This window comes from Bacillus rossius, chromosome 5, assembly GCF_032445375.1.
Source record: "Bacillus rossius redtenbacheri isolate Brsri chromosome 5, Brsri_v3, whole genome shotgun sequence".
Taxonomy (NCBI): domain Eukaryota; kingdom Metazoa; phylum Arthropoda; class Insecta; order Phasmatodea; family Bacillidae; genus Bacillus; species Bacillus rossius.
This window is the reverse complement of record NC_086333.1, coordinates 83,990,830-84,010,928: the sequence shown is the minus strand read 5'-3', so window position 1 is coordinate 84,010,928 and position 20,099 is coordinate 83,990,830. Positions and strand designations below refer to the sequence as shown.

Below are 20,099 nucleotides of genomic sequence, written 5' to 3'. Positions count from 1 at the left end.
CTCCACTTTAGTCTGTGCATTCCTACAGTTTATTTACAAAATCATAAGCGTACTTCTCTGAAGGTCCCCACTGAGGCACACTCATTCAGTAACTACTTGTAACAGTGTTGCCAGTGAAGGGCGCTTCAAGAGATCAGTGGTGTAGCTAGGAGCAGGTGCTGTGGCTATGAGGAGGGGCGTGAACACAGGGTCAGGGTCTTGTCTCCGCGGGAAGCCCTGAGCCATCCACACGGACACCCGCGTGACCGGCCATGTCCTCGGGCATGTTCTACCGCGAGAGGGCGTCAGTGCCCCGCCGGCGGGAGTGCGAGCGGCCCGCCCCGAGGAAAGGTGAGCAACTGGTCCAGAACACCCTTGTTCCCTCTACTAACCCCAGTCCGTGCGATCACGCGCGCTTTGTTCTGCTCGGCACCATGTGACCGGGTATGTCCTCGGGCATGTTCTACCGCGAGAGGGCGTCAGTGTCCCGCCGGCGGGAGTGCGAGCGTCCCGCCCCGAGGAAAGGTGAGCAACTGGTCCAGAACACCCTTGTTCCCTCTACTAACCCCAGTCCGTGCGATCACGCGCGCTTTGTTCTGCTCGGCACCATGTGACCGGGTATGTCCTCGGGCATGTTCTACCGCGAGAGGGTGTCAGTGCCCCGCCGGCGGGAGTGCGAGCGGCCCACCCCGAGGAAAGGTGAGCGACTGGTCCAGAACACCCTTGTTCCCTCTACTAACCCCAGTCCGTGCGATCACACGTACCTTGCTCTGCTCGGCGCCACGGTAACCAGGCATGCGTGTGCTGCTTATGCTTAACACTTGCAAAGCATCGGCGAAACATAATTCCTCCAGTTTCCAGCCCCTAAAACTATACTGAAGTCGTAAAATTCACTGTATGCAAATAAGAGTTGTAATATTGTACTTACTACAGAAGCAAATATGGGTAGGAGTTTGGTTTCATATCTCGTCGATAGCGAGTTCATAAAATACGAAAAGCACACACCACACAGGAAAGGATGTTGGGGAGTCTTATCGTCAATAACCATCCGATATTTGCACGAAGTGATCTCAAGGAACAAGTGCGAACCGTTTATCAGGATGAATGGGCATAGATTATCTCGAATGTCAAGGACACTTGCCATTGCTGATTTCCAACTGTTTTTATAGAGAAACCTCGAGAATGGACAACAAAGATGAATAAATAAACACACGGAGAACAAGCTAACATCATTTGATGTCCAATGTTAAATACACAGACAGTACAGATAAGTCCGTGGAAGGAATTGAGTCATGAAAATTCCCGCTGGGATGAACATAGTGGGCTGCTAGCGACGATACAGTTGCGGCAACAACAGGAAATACAGGCAAACAACAGCTCTGGACATCACAGTGACGAACAAGACTGGTGTTTACTGTCATCGTTGCTACTGTCAGCCCTCTGCGTTCGTCTGGGCAGTATTTTTGACGTGACAACGTCTAATAAATCGATGAACGCCGGCTGCACGCACAAAATTGTCCCGTTACGCACATTGATCCGTTACGCTGTGTCCCGTTACGCTCATTGTACGCTTGCGCCGAATCCATCTCTCTTCCACTCGACTGTTTATAAAGTGAAGTGAAAAGTTAATGTGGTTTTCATTGCTTATTACAACAACAATTGCGGCAATAAAGGTTAATTATTCTTGCATTTTAAAAATCTGATTACTAGTATAATTTCAAGTATTTATTCTTTAATTATTAAAATAAAAAAAGGATTGAATTTTATTCATAAAGTATGCAATCAATTCATCAATGTTTTGTTATGACGTTGTCACGTTAAACTATCGTCCGTAAACCGACTTTACAGACAACCAATTTTATTCTAAAACTTGTGCCCTTATGTTGCTGTACCTGAAAAGCAATTGTTAATGTAAGTTGCAGAATAAAATGATCGCTAGGACAAAAAAGGCTGAATTTATTTTTTTTTAAACTAAATTTCTTACATGGGATTCTCTGTGCAGTTATGCATTTAACGTTCATTTGAAATCAACTGATACTGTCTTGTTCTCCGTGTGTTTATGTATTCATTTTTTGTCCATTCTTGATGTTTTTCTATGACAACCAGTGTAAGTTAGCAATGGGGAATGTATAGGAATCTATTTTAAATTAATATTCCCCATTACAAAAATCATTGAGAGATAGCAAGGCCCTACCATTGAGACAACTAACTCGCTGGACCGTTTCACTCATTACATGGCGTAATTTTTTAAACCACTAGTCCTGATATAAGTTGAATCAAGTGTGTACGAGCTGGGTGTGTACAAACATGTTATTCAATTCATAAACGAGCAGTATTTTTTTTTTAACTAAAAAGAGTCTAGTTAAATGGGTACTTATCTTTTATGTTCCCGCCAGAAATATATATCGATACTTAGGCGTATTGATATTTTCACACATTCTATTACCGAAGTGTTTATTGATAACATTACAATGCTGGAAATGATAACTTAAATAAAATTACGTGAGTCCCTACTGTGCATCCAAACCCAAGCGTCAATCCTTGACAGGGATTTCTTTTAGCAGTTCGGAGGCCGACTTGTTATTTGCGATAGCACGTGACCTGACGTATAAAAGGAATTGTCATTGCGTGTATAAAACGTAATAATTCCTTTTATACGTCAGTTAACGTGCTATCGCACGTAACAAGTCAGTGCTTCCTCCCTCCATACTTCTGAAATGGTTGGTTACATAACAATTTATTTTAAAAAATTTTTTAGGATAAATTTAAAAAGTGTATTCAATAGTGCACATGGTAGGGAACTCTTATTTATTATTTTATTCCAAACCCACGTTTTTTCAACCCCATTAATAATGGTTTGTATCATCAAACATTGATTCAGACAAATTTTTAGATAATATAAATAAAGTTTACAAACAATTTGAACAGATTAATTATTGTACTTAATAAGGGAGTTATTATTTTTTTTTCCTTCGACCACTGTTATTTTCCGCCCCTTGTAGTAATGGTTGGTCATATAAAAAAAATTATTTCAGACGAAAGTTGCAAATAATAATTAATGGTTATGCAATAAATTATAACAGAATTAGTGTGCATGGTACGGAAATTATGAATTTTTTGAAACCCTACCCCTGGGTTTTACTTCCCCTGTGTTTTTCTTCCCCTGGCAACAATGGTACGACTCATCAAAAAATGTTTCTGACCAACGTTTTAAATAAATTTTAGAAAATTTATAAAACAAATTTGAACGGATTCTATGGTGTGTCTACGAGGGGGATTATGATTATGTTTTGTCCTCCAACCCTTGTGTTTACCATCCCTTTCAGCTATGTTTGGTTGTATCAAAAATTTATTTGGACGAAAAGTTTTGTATTTCTCCTACGAGTTATAATATGTTCAAACGGATGTTATATTCATCATATTAAAGGATTTATAGCGATTTTTCTGTGTTTTACACAAAATCTTCCCCATTTCTACTCTTTTGGTCGGATATTGCCCATTGACGTAATTGACCGAAATTTTACAGTACTATATTTTATGTATCAGTTTGGAAGTGATTTGTGAAAAATTACGGAAGTTATCATGTCCATAAATATGTCATATATTAATATAAACTTTTGAGTTGACGATAGTTTTGGGGTCTATGGACCATGAAACAAAAAAATATATAAAAATCTTCCGGAAGTCACACCGTTGTAACAGTTACAGCAGGTGGTATTTCTTTAAAATATGCCTAAAATAAGCTTTGATCACACTCGTAAGTGAAATCCAGATAACGTGTAGCGTTGGTGAAATGTGCCAAGACGAATGAAACACGCGCTACAAGACGTGCCCCTGAAGGTAGGCAGCAGCACAGCAGCGCTGTACGACAGGTGGAGGGTCGAGGGCTGTCCCCTGAGAGTTCCACCACCCGCTGTGCAGAGCTGCTGATGGGGCGTCTAGCTAGCGGGGGACTTACAATGAATCATATTGTATGACATTATTTTATGCGTTATAAGTAGAGACCTACAAAATTCGCTGATTCATTGACCTCTAGGATAGACTACACAGTCCTTTAAATACTCGCGGAAATGACACCTGTTCATTGGCTACTGACGCGTGAGACGTCTCAACTAGGCTGTCCGTAATTCGGCACTTTCTTGGTTTAGTGTTTCCCATTGGCTCACAGTTCCCCGGATAAAATGTGGGCCAATCGCAGAAGCGGTACGAAGGTATAGTTGTTTTGATGCTAGCCTATCGTGAAATGAATCCGCGAATTATGCATGTCTCTAGTTATAAGTGTTGAATACAATTGTGAAATATGTAATTTTAAATTAGAATTAACCTTCTTTATTTTATGCTGCTAAAATTAAACAATAAGAACGTCAATTTTGAAGTAAATAAAATTCTGTCAAAAGTATAAATAACTTTTGGAATAAATAGCTTATCAGTTTTGACTTGTAGATGTGTTTCTAATATTTGTATTAGTAAATCAAACGTTTGATATTTTAACCTGTGAAGTTAGAGGAAAAAGCACTACAATGATGCGTGGAGGCGGGAAGTTAACAATGAAGTGTTGTTTCCTCGGGCAGCATCGTGCAGTCTCGTGCGCGCGCGGGCAGATAACGGAACCGTTATTCGCGAGCTGTGCGTCCACGAGAAGTGCCCCCCAGCCCCTTCTACCTGCACTAACTCCTCTTCAGGCTAAACTATATGGCAGTTACTTAACAAGTCGCAGTTGCTTATTGTATTTTGTTTTTAAAAGCGTCGCATATTTGCCAAGCAAGTGACACCAGCACTTGTTACAACGACCATGAGCCGGTGCCTCTGTCTAGTCCAGAGTCCGCGCTGGCCTTCACTGGTCTCTGAAGTCGACAAGTAACATGCTTGGCTAGAGGTTTACTTAAAAATAATAAGTAGAGACCTGCAAAATTCGCAGATTCATTCGGTGATAGGCTAGAATTCAAACACATATACCTCTTAGATAATTTTGCTATTGGCTTACTGTTCATCTGGACGAATCTCAACCAGTTATAAACCCTCAACCAAACAAGGATCGAATCACAGACAAACCAGCTGGGACGGCTTACAAGTCGACAGCCAATGAACTTGCGTTATTTGGCCGAGTGGACAGGGGTATGTGCAGTCTATCCTGAAGGCCATCAAAACCGCGAATTTTGCAGGTCTCTAATAATAAGTCCTCGTGTACATTTAAACTAAAAAAAAATAACTACAAATTACGAAATTCAACATGAAAACATTAAAAAAATAATTACTGAAAAAAAAAAAGATTTTATAGATTTAAAATTCATCAGCAAAACTTATCAGCGTATACAGTTACAATAGTAATTATTTTTCCATGCCCAAAAAAAGTTCAAATGTAACATATACGTCTTATTTTTATTTCAAAGTCTATGTTATTGTTCATGGTACATGATGTTTGCTCGCACTAGCCATGGCCGTGTCACTAGAGTCGCCGTGTGCAGTTCCTGCTGAAGTCGGCGACTGTAGCGATGACCGAACCTAGGAGATGTCCGACGGAGACCCACAAGCCAGCAGCGGGAGGCACTGGCTGCACATGAGCACAGTCACACCACACACTCTGCGGCTATGACGAAGTACGGTATCGTGCGCTTTCTTAAATACAGTTTATTGTTCTAAAGAGCTCTAATAGTCCTTGAGCCATATCTGAACCAACCATACAAATCTACAGAGACAGTCAATTTCCCCTCTACCTCAAATTCGATGGCTGCAAGGTTTTATGGGGAAAAAAAAAATTCAAGAAATGTAAAAATAAATATGAACTCCTCAGAAATATATGAAACAAATTTAATGCGTCAGATCAGGAGGACACATTATAAATTTGACAAGATTTGAAAAGTTTTGGTTATTTAATTGGTTTCTAGTCACTTGTACGTGAAGTAGCTTGGCTTCTGGGTTGTAGCCGCGTCCTTGGCGAATAATTCGCCGACGTTTCGGTTGACATTGCGGTCGCCATCGTCAGGGGAGCAGTTACCAGTAGGTAGAAAGTGAAAGCGTGAAAGCCTGCGAACATTTTTCACTTATACGTGGTTCAAAAATTGTTAAAAAAATATATATATCTGATAGGTAAGTGCTCGTAACCATATTGATCAGATTATTTTTCGTGAAAAATAAGTGAATAAAATAATTTTTATATGGACAATGATTCGTTAAATATAAATAATAATGAGCTGTAAGGTTGAATGAGGATGGTTGTTTCCAGCGCCCGACCATGGCCGTGTGTTCCAGAGCGAGTGATGTACCCCCGCAAGCAGAAGGCCGAGCTGCAGAAGGTGGCAGTGGTGGGGGGAGAGCCAATCACCGAGGAGCTAGCCATCGTGAGTAACCCCCTCCCCTGGACATCAGCTCGTTTTTTACTGGCTGACACCGATACCTACTTGTTTAGTTTAAGAACTTATTTGCCGTGGTGAAATTAACTACTTAACCACACAGATGTCTTAAGTGTAGAAAGATAATACAGGGAAACGTATACTAACAAGCTAACCTAATATAAAAAGCCATTTCAAGTACTAATCAGAAACACTTCAGAGACCACATTGCGATAAAAATAAATATAAGAAAAATACCAGCAGGTTAAAAAAAGAGCGCGTGTGTTCAGTACACGTGACAAAAGTGAAACTTCTTTGGCAATTCAAACCTCGACTCGTAAGAGAGAGAGAAAAAACATTTATTTAATAAACATGAACTAACAAAATTATTACTCACTCCAAAATCAGCTCAAACTCAGTTGTGTTTCCCTCTGCCCAAGTCTGGTGGCGCCAGGCGCAGGCGGGTCCCTACCGCCGCGACACGCCTTTAATCTATTTTATAAACTTTTTTGAAGCATGTTGTGTCATTGTATATTTAATTAAACTTAAGAAAGAGTAAAAAATTCTGTAATACAACCATTTTAATGCATTAAGAATTATTGGCTATTTAATGCTTTCATGGATCACTAGATTTGCTGAAACTACAATTTCAAATAAACTTTTCATCTCGCTTCCACACTTTCAAACTACAATTTATACGTTAATTAATTTTTATTTTTATTTTAATCGAATTTCTAATAAATACAAAAAAAGTTACGATTCTTAAACACTTGAAGCCAATAAACCCCCTCTCTATGTTATCTTGTTTCTAATCATTGTGTAAAATGAAATTTCTAGTTGTAAGTAAGCTTATCAATAATTAAACGTTTTTATTTAATAATAATGTTTAATTTCGAAGTTAAACTTCATTGCTTAGGGGCTACAATTTTCTAGCGTCCTGATAATTCCTATTGCACGAAGAGAATATTTAAACGCGTGGTGGGGGAATCGGTGCAGGAGCCGGCAGGGGAGAGGTAGCTAGATCCACGGAGTTCTCGCAGCGCTGCTTGTGTGTGTCTACTCCTCAGTTTCCATAACGGCTAGCAGTTGACATTACCATAGTTCTTTATTTTTATTTAAAGAATGTTCATTTAATTATTCACGTGAAAAAAAAATGATTTGTGAAATTAACTTTATATCATTCATTTATATGTATATAGTGTAATTTCAAAATTTAAAAAAAAATGGTTGTCTGTAAAATCGGTTTACGGACGATAGTTTAACGTGACGTCATAACAAAACATGGATGAAATGATTGCATAAAATTGAATCATTTTTATTGAATTATCACTCTTTTGTATGGATATGAAGGAGTGAAATGAAATCTACAATTTAATTGATAAATTGACTTTTATTTGCACTCATTAATTAAAATATGTTTATTTCTTTAACGAAGAGATTATTTTAACTATAACTTTTATACATGTTTGCTATTTAACTTATTCCAATCTGTGTTATTCTGTTAAGGATAGGACGATGATAGGAAAAGTAGGACACGAATGGGAGTGTTTCAAGTTTAATGTGCTTCGAAAAAGTCAAATCGATGGTTGTTCAAATCGAGTGGAAGAGAGATAGATGCGGCGCAAGCGTACAATGAGCGTAACGGGACAATGTGCGAAACGGGACAATGAGTCATCCTTTTTCGTGCGTGCAGGCGGCGTTCATCGATTTATTAGACGTTGTCACGTCAAAAAGACCTATAGACTTAAGAGATACACTTTATAAGTGTAATTTATTTTTGGTATGAGCAACCATCATCCCCATTACAGCTAACTGTAAAATCCTGAGTTGTTTATATTCACAAATAACAATCTCATGCTTACGAGTTGCTATGTGTTAACCAGCTTTTCCCTGTAAATCAGTCTTCAAATCGTATATAACTGTCTTTGTGTTGGAGTAACTGCTACCTAAAAAGTTCCTAGCGCCTGGGGGAGCAGTGAAACGCGCGTGACCCCAATTATGCGGGTTGTATCACGGGCTTGGCAGGCGTTACAGGGAAATAATATGTAGCGGGTTGCAGCACGAGGACTGGCAGGCGCTACAAGGGAGAGTGTGTAGCGGGTTGCAGCACGGGGACTGGCAGGCGCTACAAGGGAGAGTGTGTAGCGGGTTGCAGCACGGGGACTGGCAGGCGCTACAAAGGAGAGTGTGTGGCGGGTTGCAGCACGGGGACTGGCAGGCGCTACAAGGGAGAGTGTGTGGCGGGTTGCAGCACGGGGACTGGCAGGCGTTACAGGGGAACAATATGTAGCGGGTTGCAGAACGGGGACTGGCAGGCGCTACAAAGGAGAGTGTGTGGCGGGTTGCAGCACGGGGACTGGCAGGCGTTACAGGGGAACAATATGTAGCGGGTTGCAGCACGGGGACTGGCAGGCGTTACAGTGAAAGAGAGTGTGGCGGGTCGCAGCACGGGGACCGGCAGGCGCTGCAGGGTAGAGAGGAGTGTGGCGGGTAGCAGCACGGGTCCTGGCAGGCGCTGAAGGGTAGAGAGGAGCGAGGCGGGTAGCAGCACGGGGACCGGCAGGTGCTGCAGGGTAGAGAGGAGTGTGGCGGGTAGCAGCACGGGTCCTGGCAGGCGCTGCAGGGTAGAGAAGAGCGAGGCGGGTCGCAGCACGGGGACCGGCAGGTGCTGCAGGGTAGAGAGGAGTGTGGCGGGTAGCAGCACGGGGACTGGCAGGCGCTACAAGGGAGAGTGTGTGGCGGGTTGCAGCACGGGGACAGGCAGGTGCTGCAGGGTAGAGAGGAGTGTGGCGGGTAGCAGCACGGGTCCTGGCAGGCGCTGCAGGGTAGAGAAGAGCGAGGCGGGTCGCAGCACGGGGACCGGCAGGTGCTGCAGGGTAGAGAGGAGTGTGGCGGGTAGCAGCACGGGGACTGGCAGTTGCTACAAGGGAGAGTGTGTGGCGGGTTGCAGCACGGGGACAGGCAGGTGCTGCAGGGTAGAGAGGAGTGTGGCGGGTAGCAGCACGGGGACCGGCAGGCGCTGCAGGGTAGAGAAGAGCGAGGCGGGTCGCAGCACGGGGACCAGCAGGCGCTGCAGGGTAGAGAAGAGCGAGGCGGGTCGCAGCACGGGGACCGGCAGGCGCTGCAGGGTAGAGAGGAGTGTGGCGGGTAGCAGCACGGGTCCTGGCAGGCGCTGCAGGGTAGAGAAGAGCGAGGCGGGTCGCAGCACGGGGACCGGCAGGTGCTGCAGGGTAGAGAGGAGTGTGGCGGGTAGCAGCACGGGTCCTGGCAGGCGCTGCAGGGTAGAGAAGAGCGAGGCGGGTCGCAGCACGGGGACCGGCAGGTGCTGCAGGGTAGAGAGGAGTGTGGCGGGTAGCAGCACGGGTCCTGGCAGGCGCTGCAGGGTAGAGAAGAGCGAGGCGGGTCGCAGCACGGGGACCGGCAGGTGCTGCAGGGTAGAGAGGAGTGTGGCGGGTAGCAGCACGGGTCCTGGCAGGCGCTGCAGGGCAGAGAAGAGCGAGGCGGGTCGCAGCACGGGGACCGGCAGGCGCTGCAGGGTAGAGAAGAGCGAGGCGGGTAGCAGCACGGGGACCGGCAGGTGCTGCAGGGTAGAGAGGAGTGTGGCGGGTAGCAGCACGGGTCCTGGCAGGCGCTGCAGGGTAGAGAAGAGCGAGGCGGGTCGCAGCACGGGGACCGGCAGGTGCTGCAGGGTAGAGAGGAGTGTGGCGGGTAGCAGCACGGGGACTGGCAGGCGCTACAAGGGAGAGTGTGTGGCGGGTTGCAGCACGGGGACAGGCAGGTGCTGCAGGGTAGAGAGGAGTGTGGCGGGTAGCAGCACGGGGACCGGCAGGCGCTGCAGGGTAGAGAAGAGCGAGCGGGTCGCAGCACGGGGACCGGCAGGCGCTGCAGGGTAGAGAAGAGCGAGGTGGGTCGCAGCACGGGGACCGGCAGGCGCTGCAGGGTAGAGAGGAGTGTGGCGGGTAGCAGCACGGGTCCTGGCAGGCGCTGCAGGGTAGAGAAGAGCGAGGCGGGTCGCAGCACGGGGACCGGCAGGCGCTGCAGGGTAGAGAGGAGCGAGGCGGGTAGCAGCACGGGTCCTGGCAGGCGCTGCAGGGTAGAGAAGAGCGAGGCGGGTCGCAGCACGGGGACCGGCAGGCGCTGCAGGGTAGAGAGGAGTGTGGCGGGTAGCAGCACGGGTCCTGGCAGGCGCTGCAGGGTAGAGAAGAGCGAGGCGGGTCGCAGCACGGGGACCGGCAGGCGCTGCAGGGTAGAGAGGAGCGAGGCGGGTAGCAGCACGGGTCCTGGCAGGCGCTGCAGGGTAGAGAAGAGCGAGGCGGGTCGCAGCACGGGGACCGGCAGGCGCTGCAGGGTAGAGAGGAGTGTGGCGGGTAGCAGCACGGGTCCTGGCAGGCGCTGCAGGGTAGAGAAGAGCGAGGCGGGTCGCAGCACGGGGACCGGCAGGCGCTGCAGGGTAGAGAGGAGTGAGGCGGGTAGCAGCACGGGTCCTGGCAGGCGCTGCAGGGTAGAGAAGAGCGAGGCGGGTCGCAGCACGGGTCCTGGCAGGCGCTGCAGGGTAGAGAGGAGTGAGGCGGGTAGCAGCACGGGTCCTGGCAGGCGCTGCAGGGTAGAGAAGAGCGAGGCGGGTAGCAGCACGGGTCCTGGCAGGCGCTGCAGGGTAGAGAAGAGCGAGGCGGGTCGCAGCACGGGGACCGGCAGGCGCTGCAGGGTAGAGAAGAGCGAGGCGGGTCGCAGCACGGGGACCGGCAGGCGCTGCAGGGTAGAGAGGAGGGAGGCGGGTAGCAGCACGGGTCCTGGCAGGCGCTGCAGGGTAGAGAAGAGCGAGGCGGGTCGCAGCACGGGGACCGGCAGGCGCTGCAGGGTAGAGAGGAGTGAGGCGGGTAGCAGCACGGGTCCTGGCAGGCGCTGCAGGGTAGAGAAGAGCGAGGCGGGTAGCAGCACGGGTCCTGGCAGGCGCTGAAGGGTAGAGAAGAGCGAGGCGGGTCGCAGCACGGGGACCGGCAGGCGCTGCAGGGTAGAGAGGAGCGAGGCGGGTCGCAGCACGGGGACCGGCAGGCGCTGCAGGGTAGAGAGGAGTGAGGCGGGTAGCAGCACGGGTCCTGGCAGGCGCTGCAGGGTAGAGAGGAGTGAGGCGGGTAGCAGCACGGGTCCTGGCAGGCGCTGCAGGGTAGAGAAGAGCGAGGCGGGTTGCAGCACGGGTCCTGGCAGGCGCTGCAGGGTAGAGAAGAGCGAGGCGGGTCGCAGCACGGGTCCTGGCAGGCGCTGCAGGGTAGAGAGGAGTGAGGCGGGTAGCAGCACGGGTCCTGGCAGGCGCTGCAGGGTAGAGAAGAGCGAGGCGGGTCGCAGCACGGGGACCGGCATGCGCTGCAGGGTAGAGAAGAGCGAGGCGGGTCGCAGCACGGGGACCGGCAGGCGCTGCAGGGTAGAGAAGAGCGAGGCGGGTCGCAGCACGGGGACCGGCAGGCGCTGCAGGGTAGAGAAGAGCGAGGCGGGTCGCAGCACGGGGACCGGCAGGCGCTGCAGGGTAGAGAAGAGCGAGGCGGGTAGCAGCACGGGGACCGGCAGGCGCTGCAGGGTAGAGAGGAGCGAGGCGGGTCGCAGCACGGGGACTGGCAGGCGCTGCAGGGTAGAGAGGAGCGAGGCGGGTCGCAGCACGGGGACCGGCAGGCGCTGCAGGGTAGAGAGGAGTGTGGCGGCTTGCAGGGGCTGCGCCAGGTGGTGTTCGGCACGCCGGTGACCACGCCACGCAGCGAGTGGCTGCGCACGGGGCTGGTGTTCCGGGAGGCGGAGCAGGACCTGGGGTTCGGCCTGAAGGCGGCTCGCAACGGCACGCGCGGGCTGCTGTCCGTGGTGCAGGCGCACGTGCTCAAGGACTTGCTGTTCCACAAGGACTGCGGGCCGAGCCCCGACCTGTGAGTGCCGGCTCCTCCCCTCGCTACTGCAGCAGGCATATGTGGTGTTGTGCGCATATGAGTTAACCAACAGATGGAAAGTTACTGAAATAATTGTGTAGGTATAATGACACTTTTAATTCAGCTAAATTTTTTTTACCGAAATTTTCTTGTTACTATGCCATCTTGCGACCAAACTTTAAACGCACTGTACAATACCAATTTTTGTGTTTTCAACTTTGACTTCAATTTACTCAGTTGAAAATGTTTGTGGGTTGAACCATTTTTACACAACACCGTCCATATATCCTTCTGCATTCTCAGTTACAACATTGAATATGTGCGAGCTTCGTGGTGGTTTGTTTCCAAAGTCTGGGGGCAACAAGTGTTACACTGCGCCACTGAGGCATGGTGTTATTTTCAATCGTCATTTGTCAATTGCTATCTGTAAATCACATTTACTGTTATATTGAAAGAATTCAAATCAAACATTATTAATATTGCATTTCGGGAGGGAAAAAAATATGTTTCTGTACACGCCAGCTTGTATTTTTTTTTCTTATCTTACAAACCAAAATCCGGTGTCTATGTCGCCACATGTTTTTTAATAATATTTTTTAAAATCATTCTGAGCCATATAAGAAAAGTGAACTAAATCACCACACGTTATCTTAAATTTAAGTTGTACAGTGTAGACATTAAATATGTAACTTTTTAAATCAATATATAGATAATTTATGAAGATTTACTACAAAATTACTGAATAATCATAACATTTGTGTTTGATTGATTTTTTTGTAAAGTAAAGAGTAAGAAATTTGAATGGTTGTCCATTAAGGCATTGATAAAACTCAACAGGAAAGATTTCTGGTATTTTTTATTTTGTTTTTATGTTTTAAACATGTTTATGTTATTATTTTCCGTTTGTTTACATTCAAATTGATACTAGGTGTGGGCTGTCTCTCCTTTCCAAGGAGTGAAACCCCACTTCCACGTCACTCGCTCTGATGAGAAGTTAAAGAGCGAAGTATTAAATTACTAAAATTAACCTCACCTCCAAGATACCAAGAGTATACATTATTAATGGACTCCATACAATTGTTGGGCAAAAATCTAAGTTATAATAAAAGCAGATATCATACAAACAAAACACCTGAAGCTTGGGTAATTAAACATTTTTAGTAAATGTTGCAAAATACAGCGCATTAGAAAAAATTACAAATACTCCATAGTAAAATCGCGGGTGCCTTAACACTATTCGTTCAATCCTATTAACTTTACTCTTATAAAATTGTAAACAAACGCGCATTTAGGAAAGGCGCCTAAAACATTTATGAATGAACATATGTGCTAAAATATATGTATTACCTAACACGGTGACAAGCTATACATAAACCTAAACACTTAAAAACTAGAACCATTATAGTCCACTAATGGGCCCAAGTATTACGTTGCGCGGGTATGGTCTTAACAGCTGCAACTACTGTACACACAGTCTCGTGATATCAGTGAAACGACGATGCGTAAAATGTTACGTTAAGCTGACGTCAGGCGGATACATGTTTACTAATGTCTTGATGACGCAACTTCTCGCTGAACTCAGGCACTCTTCGTTGCTGCTTACCGCAACAACAATTTGCCAACATACAGAAATGTCATTAGCTGGCTAAAGTAGGAAATTCAAGCAGAAAGTTTTCGCTTTGAATTTTAATAAATTATCATTTGCAGTGTATAACACGTTCTGACATTTGCTTGCGGACGTAACATAAATCGGATAACTTTTTGGTGACAACACAAAATGCACCAACTCCAAATATCCCTACAAAACCAGTTATCGTCTAAAGGGCGGAAATAAACTGCTTAGATAATTCTGCCCAAAAGACTAACGGACGTAAAAAAAAGGCGTCAACGTTACGTAAATACGCCACCTCGTTATAAACACAGCACTGGCGTGGTTATCGAAGGCATCGTTGACTGTATCCACTGCAGGCAATACGAACCAGAGTATTAGCACGTGTTATTGATCATCACCGACAGCACTCCGAGCTCATAAACTCTGGCGCCAGTCGTGGGGGGACTTGACCCTTACTCGCCAACTCGTCCGGGTGCAGACCCCCCCCCCCCCCCCCTCTGCTCAACAGCTGTCCGCGGCCCCCCACTCCGCGCGTTCCTGGACAGATTCATACCGAGACTAACAACACTAGAAGATAAAACAAATTTTAAAAAAATGTTTCGATAATAGACAGACTATTAAAAATGAAACCGCACAAATAGAAAAACAACTGAATTAACAGCAATTGATCTGAACCGGCAGCCCGACGTAATGACTTGGATTTTGAAGTGCCCGCCGCGGGACTGCTGATTTCCCCTCCTCTAGGTCCGATTTCCCTTCCTTACCCCTCCTGTTGGACCTATCCACGCTGCGCATGCGCCAACGTCATGTCGAGGCTATATAAAGACGTAAATTTGGTTAACTCGGTCTTCTTCGGCCTACTTTTGAATTGATATGTCGTAGACCAACCCTGGTCGCTAGTGCAGGCGGGTTGCGTGGGCAGCACTCAGCGTAGGTAACGATCGTTAGGAATACTTCTACTTTTTCTATCTAGTCACTTTGTTTCGGCTCGCCCTTAGAAATTGTCTTAATGATGTGTTTAGTAGAGTTAATATGATATAATGAATTTGCGATTAGATTGTAGGGCATTATTTCTGCCGTAATCTGAGTTAGCGAGTTTGTGGACGGTCCAGACTTGGTAAACTGCACAAGCAGCTGTTGGCCGGATGAAATGCAATGAGCGGCTAGAGCCCAGTGTGCTGACGGCCACGCGGGTGCAGTGAGACAGGGGCACAGACACAGGACACAGGAGTGTGCCGCGTGTCTGCAGGCTGCTGAAGCCGTGTCGCGCGCGCCAGCTGGAGGCGCTGTGGACCGCGCTCAGCGACATCCTGTGGCGGGTGGGCGAGAAGGCCCACTGTCGCGTGTGCCTGCCCCAGGAGGAGGCCCTGGTGCCCCACAGCCACAAGTACTTCCAGGACGGCCTCACCGAGAAGGTAACCCGCCCCGCTGGTGACCTTGAGCGCCGAGTGCCGCCGGCCGCAGCTGAGGACATTCATAGAGACTATCGCATTACCACGTGCTATCTGAAACTGTAGTTTGATACTTATCTCACTCAGATTTGTAAAATTAAAATTTCCATTTTATGATTAAGTAATCGTATTTTAAAATTAATGCTGATCTCGGGCTTTTGTAATAAATATATTACTAGCATAATATATCAAAGTAACTATTAGTTTTATGGTTTCGTAAATTGTGAAAGTTTTGAAATCCCTATAAGATAATTTTATTTAAGTTTTTTTTTTCAATAATTGCACTAATTGGAAATTGCACTTAGGTCATTAAGGCATTTTTGACATTAGTATGAAGGGTACTGAAAGAAGATTCTAAGTTGTTCATTTAATCAGGAATCATTTATATTCTGACTTCTTCTTTGTCGCATTCCCTTATGTTAATAAGAATGTTGTATGAGAAAACATTTTATTCTTAAAAACGAATTTTTGCTTCTATAACTGTAAAATATCTAATATTTTGTTTCATTAGTAACGAAAATTATTGTGATTTAAATTTTATCATGTTCAAAAAATTAAAAAATGCAAAAAATATAAATAAGTTTTAAAAAATCCATCCAGAACTGTAAAGCTGAATTCAGAAATTTTAGCAGGAAAATTCCATTAAAATTGCCATGGTGAATAGGGCTAACATATGGAACCTGTTAGAAATGTTACATAAATGAAGGAAACAAATGCCGGCTGTCGTACAGTCTACCACAGGAACATGAAGAAACCTTGTTACGACTCTCTCTGTACTTCAATAGAAGAATATCTTGAAACTCATCTTTTACAAAACACGGTATTTTTGTGACAAATATTATATTGCAAGTAGTATATAAATGTATGTCCGACGGCAGGGTTGCAGGTAATGAGCCGAACGCCATATTGGATTTCTGACTTCTCAGCGGCCATCTTGGACTACATCCGACCTTGATATTTACAATTGGCAAACAATTCCCAAAAAGGGAATTTAAATTCCCCATTTTCGAAGGACGTTTTCTCTCAAGACGGGAATTACCCTCTTGTGTCGAATTGGGTTTTTTGAGTCGATTTTGGTCAAGGTCAAAGTTTAAAGCAATCAAAATGGCGGCCGTTACATCATGAATCCAAAATGGCGGTCGGCTCCTTGCCTGGAACCCTTTTGCAATCTCAACTTGTTTTGCAGTGAATAATAATGTTGTTGGAAAACATGTGCTGAAGATCCTATTTTCTAATCGTGTTGCTACATCAGTGACGCTAGGCGCAGTAACACGTGTTCTGTCACCGGGACTGTGGACAGGCGTGATCCTCCACTGCTCTAACCACCACGTGGCCACGTGACGTCACGCCCTCAGGCTGTGAGACAGCCTCCACATTACCTCAGTAATAACCATGCCATCGTGGTTTACAGAGTTCTCGTGAAATATTTGTACAAATGTAACGAGTTTTCCAACGTTTGTTTCAGCTCCATATATTTGAGTTCACCAACTACGAAGATCTGTTCGTGTTCATCAAGCGGTACACTTTCCTGGTAAGCACCACACTAGCTCGCTACAACCAGACTGCGTGCGTGGCACAATGTCCAACAATGTCCCGCTTACCCTCCCCCCCCCCCCCTGCCCTTCCGGGAATGACCCCGATGTGCGAGGCTGGTGTCAGACGTATCAACTTGTTGGTAAGGTGCCTAAGGTGCCGACCGCCATCTTGAATCCTGACATTACAGCAGCCAGCTTGAATGATGATGTCACATTGCACTTTTCGTTAGGTCGCCATCTTGGATTAGGATATCATGGCGGCCATTTTGGATCCACCATCTTGTATTCCTCTATTTGTTTTTTCCGCCATTTGGAATTCTAGAACATTCCGCCATTGTGAATTTATGATGTCACAGTTGCATTTTTGTTCCAGCCGCCATCTTGAAAATCCATAATCATTTAACTAGATAATCGGGAAATTTTAAAACTTATAAAAAATTAAATGATAAAATTTTAATTAAAAACACAATTCCGCCATTTTGAAAACTGTCCGTCATATTGAGAATCTATATTTTTTATGCTATAAAATCGAGGAAATTTTTAAAATTCATACAAAATTTACTTAATTAAAGATTGATAATAAAATTTATAAATAGGTACTGGGTTCAAAACCGGGGAGGTTACTAGATTAAAAATGGTGATGGAGCCTTCCTCCACGGAAGCCTCCAGCAGACTGACCTCCCACCACTAATGCCAAGACAGATATTACATCAGCCAGTATGACGTCACGGAGGCAACCTTGTTTTCAGTAATCGATACAAGGAGCACTAGTGCCATGTAGTACACATGATGTCTGATGGAGGACACTGTTATCATATTAATTTAATTTGTTACCGCTAGAGTGCAGTATTATTTATTACCTTGACATTCACCATATTCTCAGCCGTCCTGGTCGCCATCTTAAAAATATGTAATTATTTAGCTATAAATACGTAAAAAAATTCCAAAAATCATAAAAAAAAAACACTTGTTAAAATAATGATTAATTCGATCCATACAGTGCTTAGTTAGATCCTTGACTGATGCTAAAATGATAATTTAAGAAAAAAAATACTTTTTTAATAAAACATTGTAAAAATCCTAAAATATGCTTAAATTTGTTTTCTACTAGGTACCAGTAATAAGCTGATCACATAATGGCTGCCATATAGGAAATTGGTAATTATTTACCTAAAAATTTGTAAAAATTTTCCAAAACACATAAAAAAACAGCAGTTAATTAACTGATTGATTCCTGTCCACGGTTTGATACCAGACAGTACAGAGTTAATTAATTTGATTAATTTTATATTAACCAGTCTAAGGTCCAGGATACAATAACTTAAAACATCAGTATCACATGGAACAGAAGGGCAGAGGAGAAAGGAGTTAGCACACACCGAGTGCCAGTCACTCATATGGTAGTGACCATCTAATTGATACCCAACCGCCAACTTTGTTTTTGACGTGATAACGTCTTATGCCGGCTGCACGCACGAAAAATTGTCACGTCCCGCCTGAGCCGAGCGTGCAAGAACCGGCCAACCACCGAGCGAGAAAATCTTCTATAATATCTAACTGGTTAAGGCGGGCTTTTTTGTAACTAATTGTTCGTGATTATATTTGAACAAATTACTTAAATTAATTTTGCAAAAACTGTAAATAATATTTGAAAATTAAAAAAAGTATGCAATTTTTCATCAATGTTTTCTTATGACGTTATCACGTAAAATTATCGTCCGTAAACTGACTTTACAGAAAAACCCCTTTTTTATTTTTGCTTTACGTAGAAAATAACTTGCAATACACGTACAACTAGTCAGAGCACGTTAACCATAATGTTTGAACAAGTGTGAGGTGGCGGTGCGTGTTGCTTGCAGTTCGCGGAGGAGAACGGACCAGGCACTCTGCTGCTGCTGTACTGCGCCGTGCTGACCCGAGGCTGCGGCAAGTGAGTGTCTCTGCGCTTCTGCTCCTGGCTCGCTCTGCGCTGTAGTCGCGGCCCAGAGCACGACCCGTGCTGTCCTTGAGTGTCGCTCGCTGGTAGTTCCCAGGGCAGCTGTGAGATCCCGGCGGTCACCGTAGGGTTTCACAGGCGAGAGAGCCACACCCGAAGTTCCCCCAAGTTCATGCTCGCTTTTTTGTTTATATGATTTCACAGTATCTTTAATGTAGCTATCCTAACCAAATCAACCGTCCACAATGTTTTAAAGTATTTATAATGTAGCTAACCTAACCTAATTGACCATTAGTTATCATTAGTTACAATGAAAAAAAAACACTCGAAGATGCACGATCGGACGTTTAGCTCTCTCGTCTGTCAAAAGAAGGCTTCCCGTGACGCGGAAAAAAATGAAGATTATAGAAAGCTTTCAAGAATCTGTTCTGAATCATTCCTGCATGAAAACACACTTCACTCTTCTATAAATACAGTTTAAAAACTAAATCCGGAGCCAGAACTACTCGTCCGCCCTCAGCATGTCCTCAACAGTTCCTCTGCAGCTCGCACACCGCGTGGGCCCGGGGACTGACGGCCAACATGGCGGGCCCTTCACACAAGCGCAGCGCCGCCCATAGGGTCACAGGGCCCGGGGGCCCCTCCATATCACTCAATACACCACTCTTCAAACCCTCACTATCACTCAATACACCACTCTTCAAACCCCTTCCTATTACTCAATACCCAACTCTTCAAACCCTCGCTATTAAGAACAATCAAAATGATGTAGACATTTAATACATTATAATGCTATATAAATAAGACAATACTAAGTGGGTTTTAGCAGCATATTTTGAAATTTTTAAAATTTTTCTAACAGTAAACATAATTTTTATTCTATATATATTTTTAAAAAATAAGGCAAATTTCTTATATTTGTAACTGAAATTATGTTATATTGAATTTAAAATATAACACCATGTTACGAGTATAATATGGGGAGAATACTGGGTTTTTAAGGTACGACTCAATTAATTGGTTCAGTTTTAATTATTAAAAATGTCTACGCCATAAATTTAATTAATGCACTCAAGATCTCTGTCCACAACACAACTGGTATTTGAAACATCAACACCTTCCACTGGAGCTTGGCTCGACAGTGGCTCGCTCTTCTGTCCGCTTCCTTCACCTTGCCGCAGTACAGTCATCCACTATCACTCGTCGCCAGGCCTTCACTCAGGTGTCGCCTCCCGATAGGCCCGGCCACTGCCCTCTTCACACGGGTGTCGCCAGTATCACTCCCCGAGGGGAGGCCGGCGTCGCTGCTTTTATACCCTGGGCAGACACTCTGGAACCGACTGGGGCG

At 45.4% G+C, this 20,099-nt stretch overlaps 1 protein-coding gene across 1 annotated transcript in view; it reads left to right on the top strand.

Annotated features, from left to right (window-relative positions):
- LOC134532165 (inactive ubiquitin carboxyl-terminal hydrolase MINDY-4B) overlaps positions 1-20,099 on the top strand; it is a 54,428-nt gene that overhangs the window by 28,977 nt on the left and 5,352 nt on the right. Inside the window, exons 3-7 of the mRNA XM_063368541.1 lie at positions 6,229-6,317; positions 12,009-12,217; positions 15,079-15,244; positions 16,746-16,811; positions 18,675-18,745. Of these exons, the coding sequence (XP_063224611.1) occupies positions 6,237-6,317; positions 12,009-12,217; positions 15,079-15,244; positions 16,746-16,811; positions 18,675-18,745 (593 nt within the window). The 5' untranslated portion in view covers positions 6,229-6,236. The remainder of the gene's footprint in view (positions 1-6,228; positions 6,318-12,008; positions 12,218-15,078; positions 15,245-16,745; positions 16,812-18,674; positions 18,746-20,099) is intronic.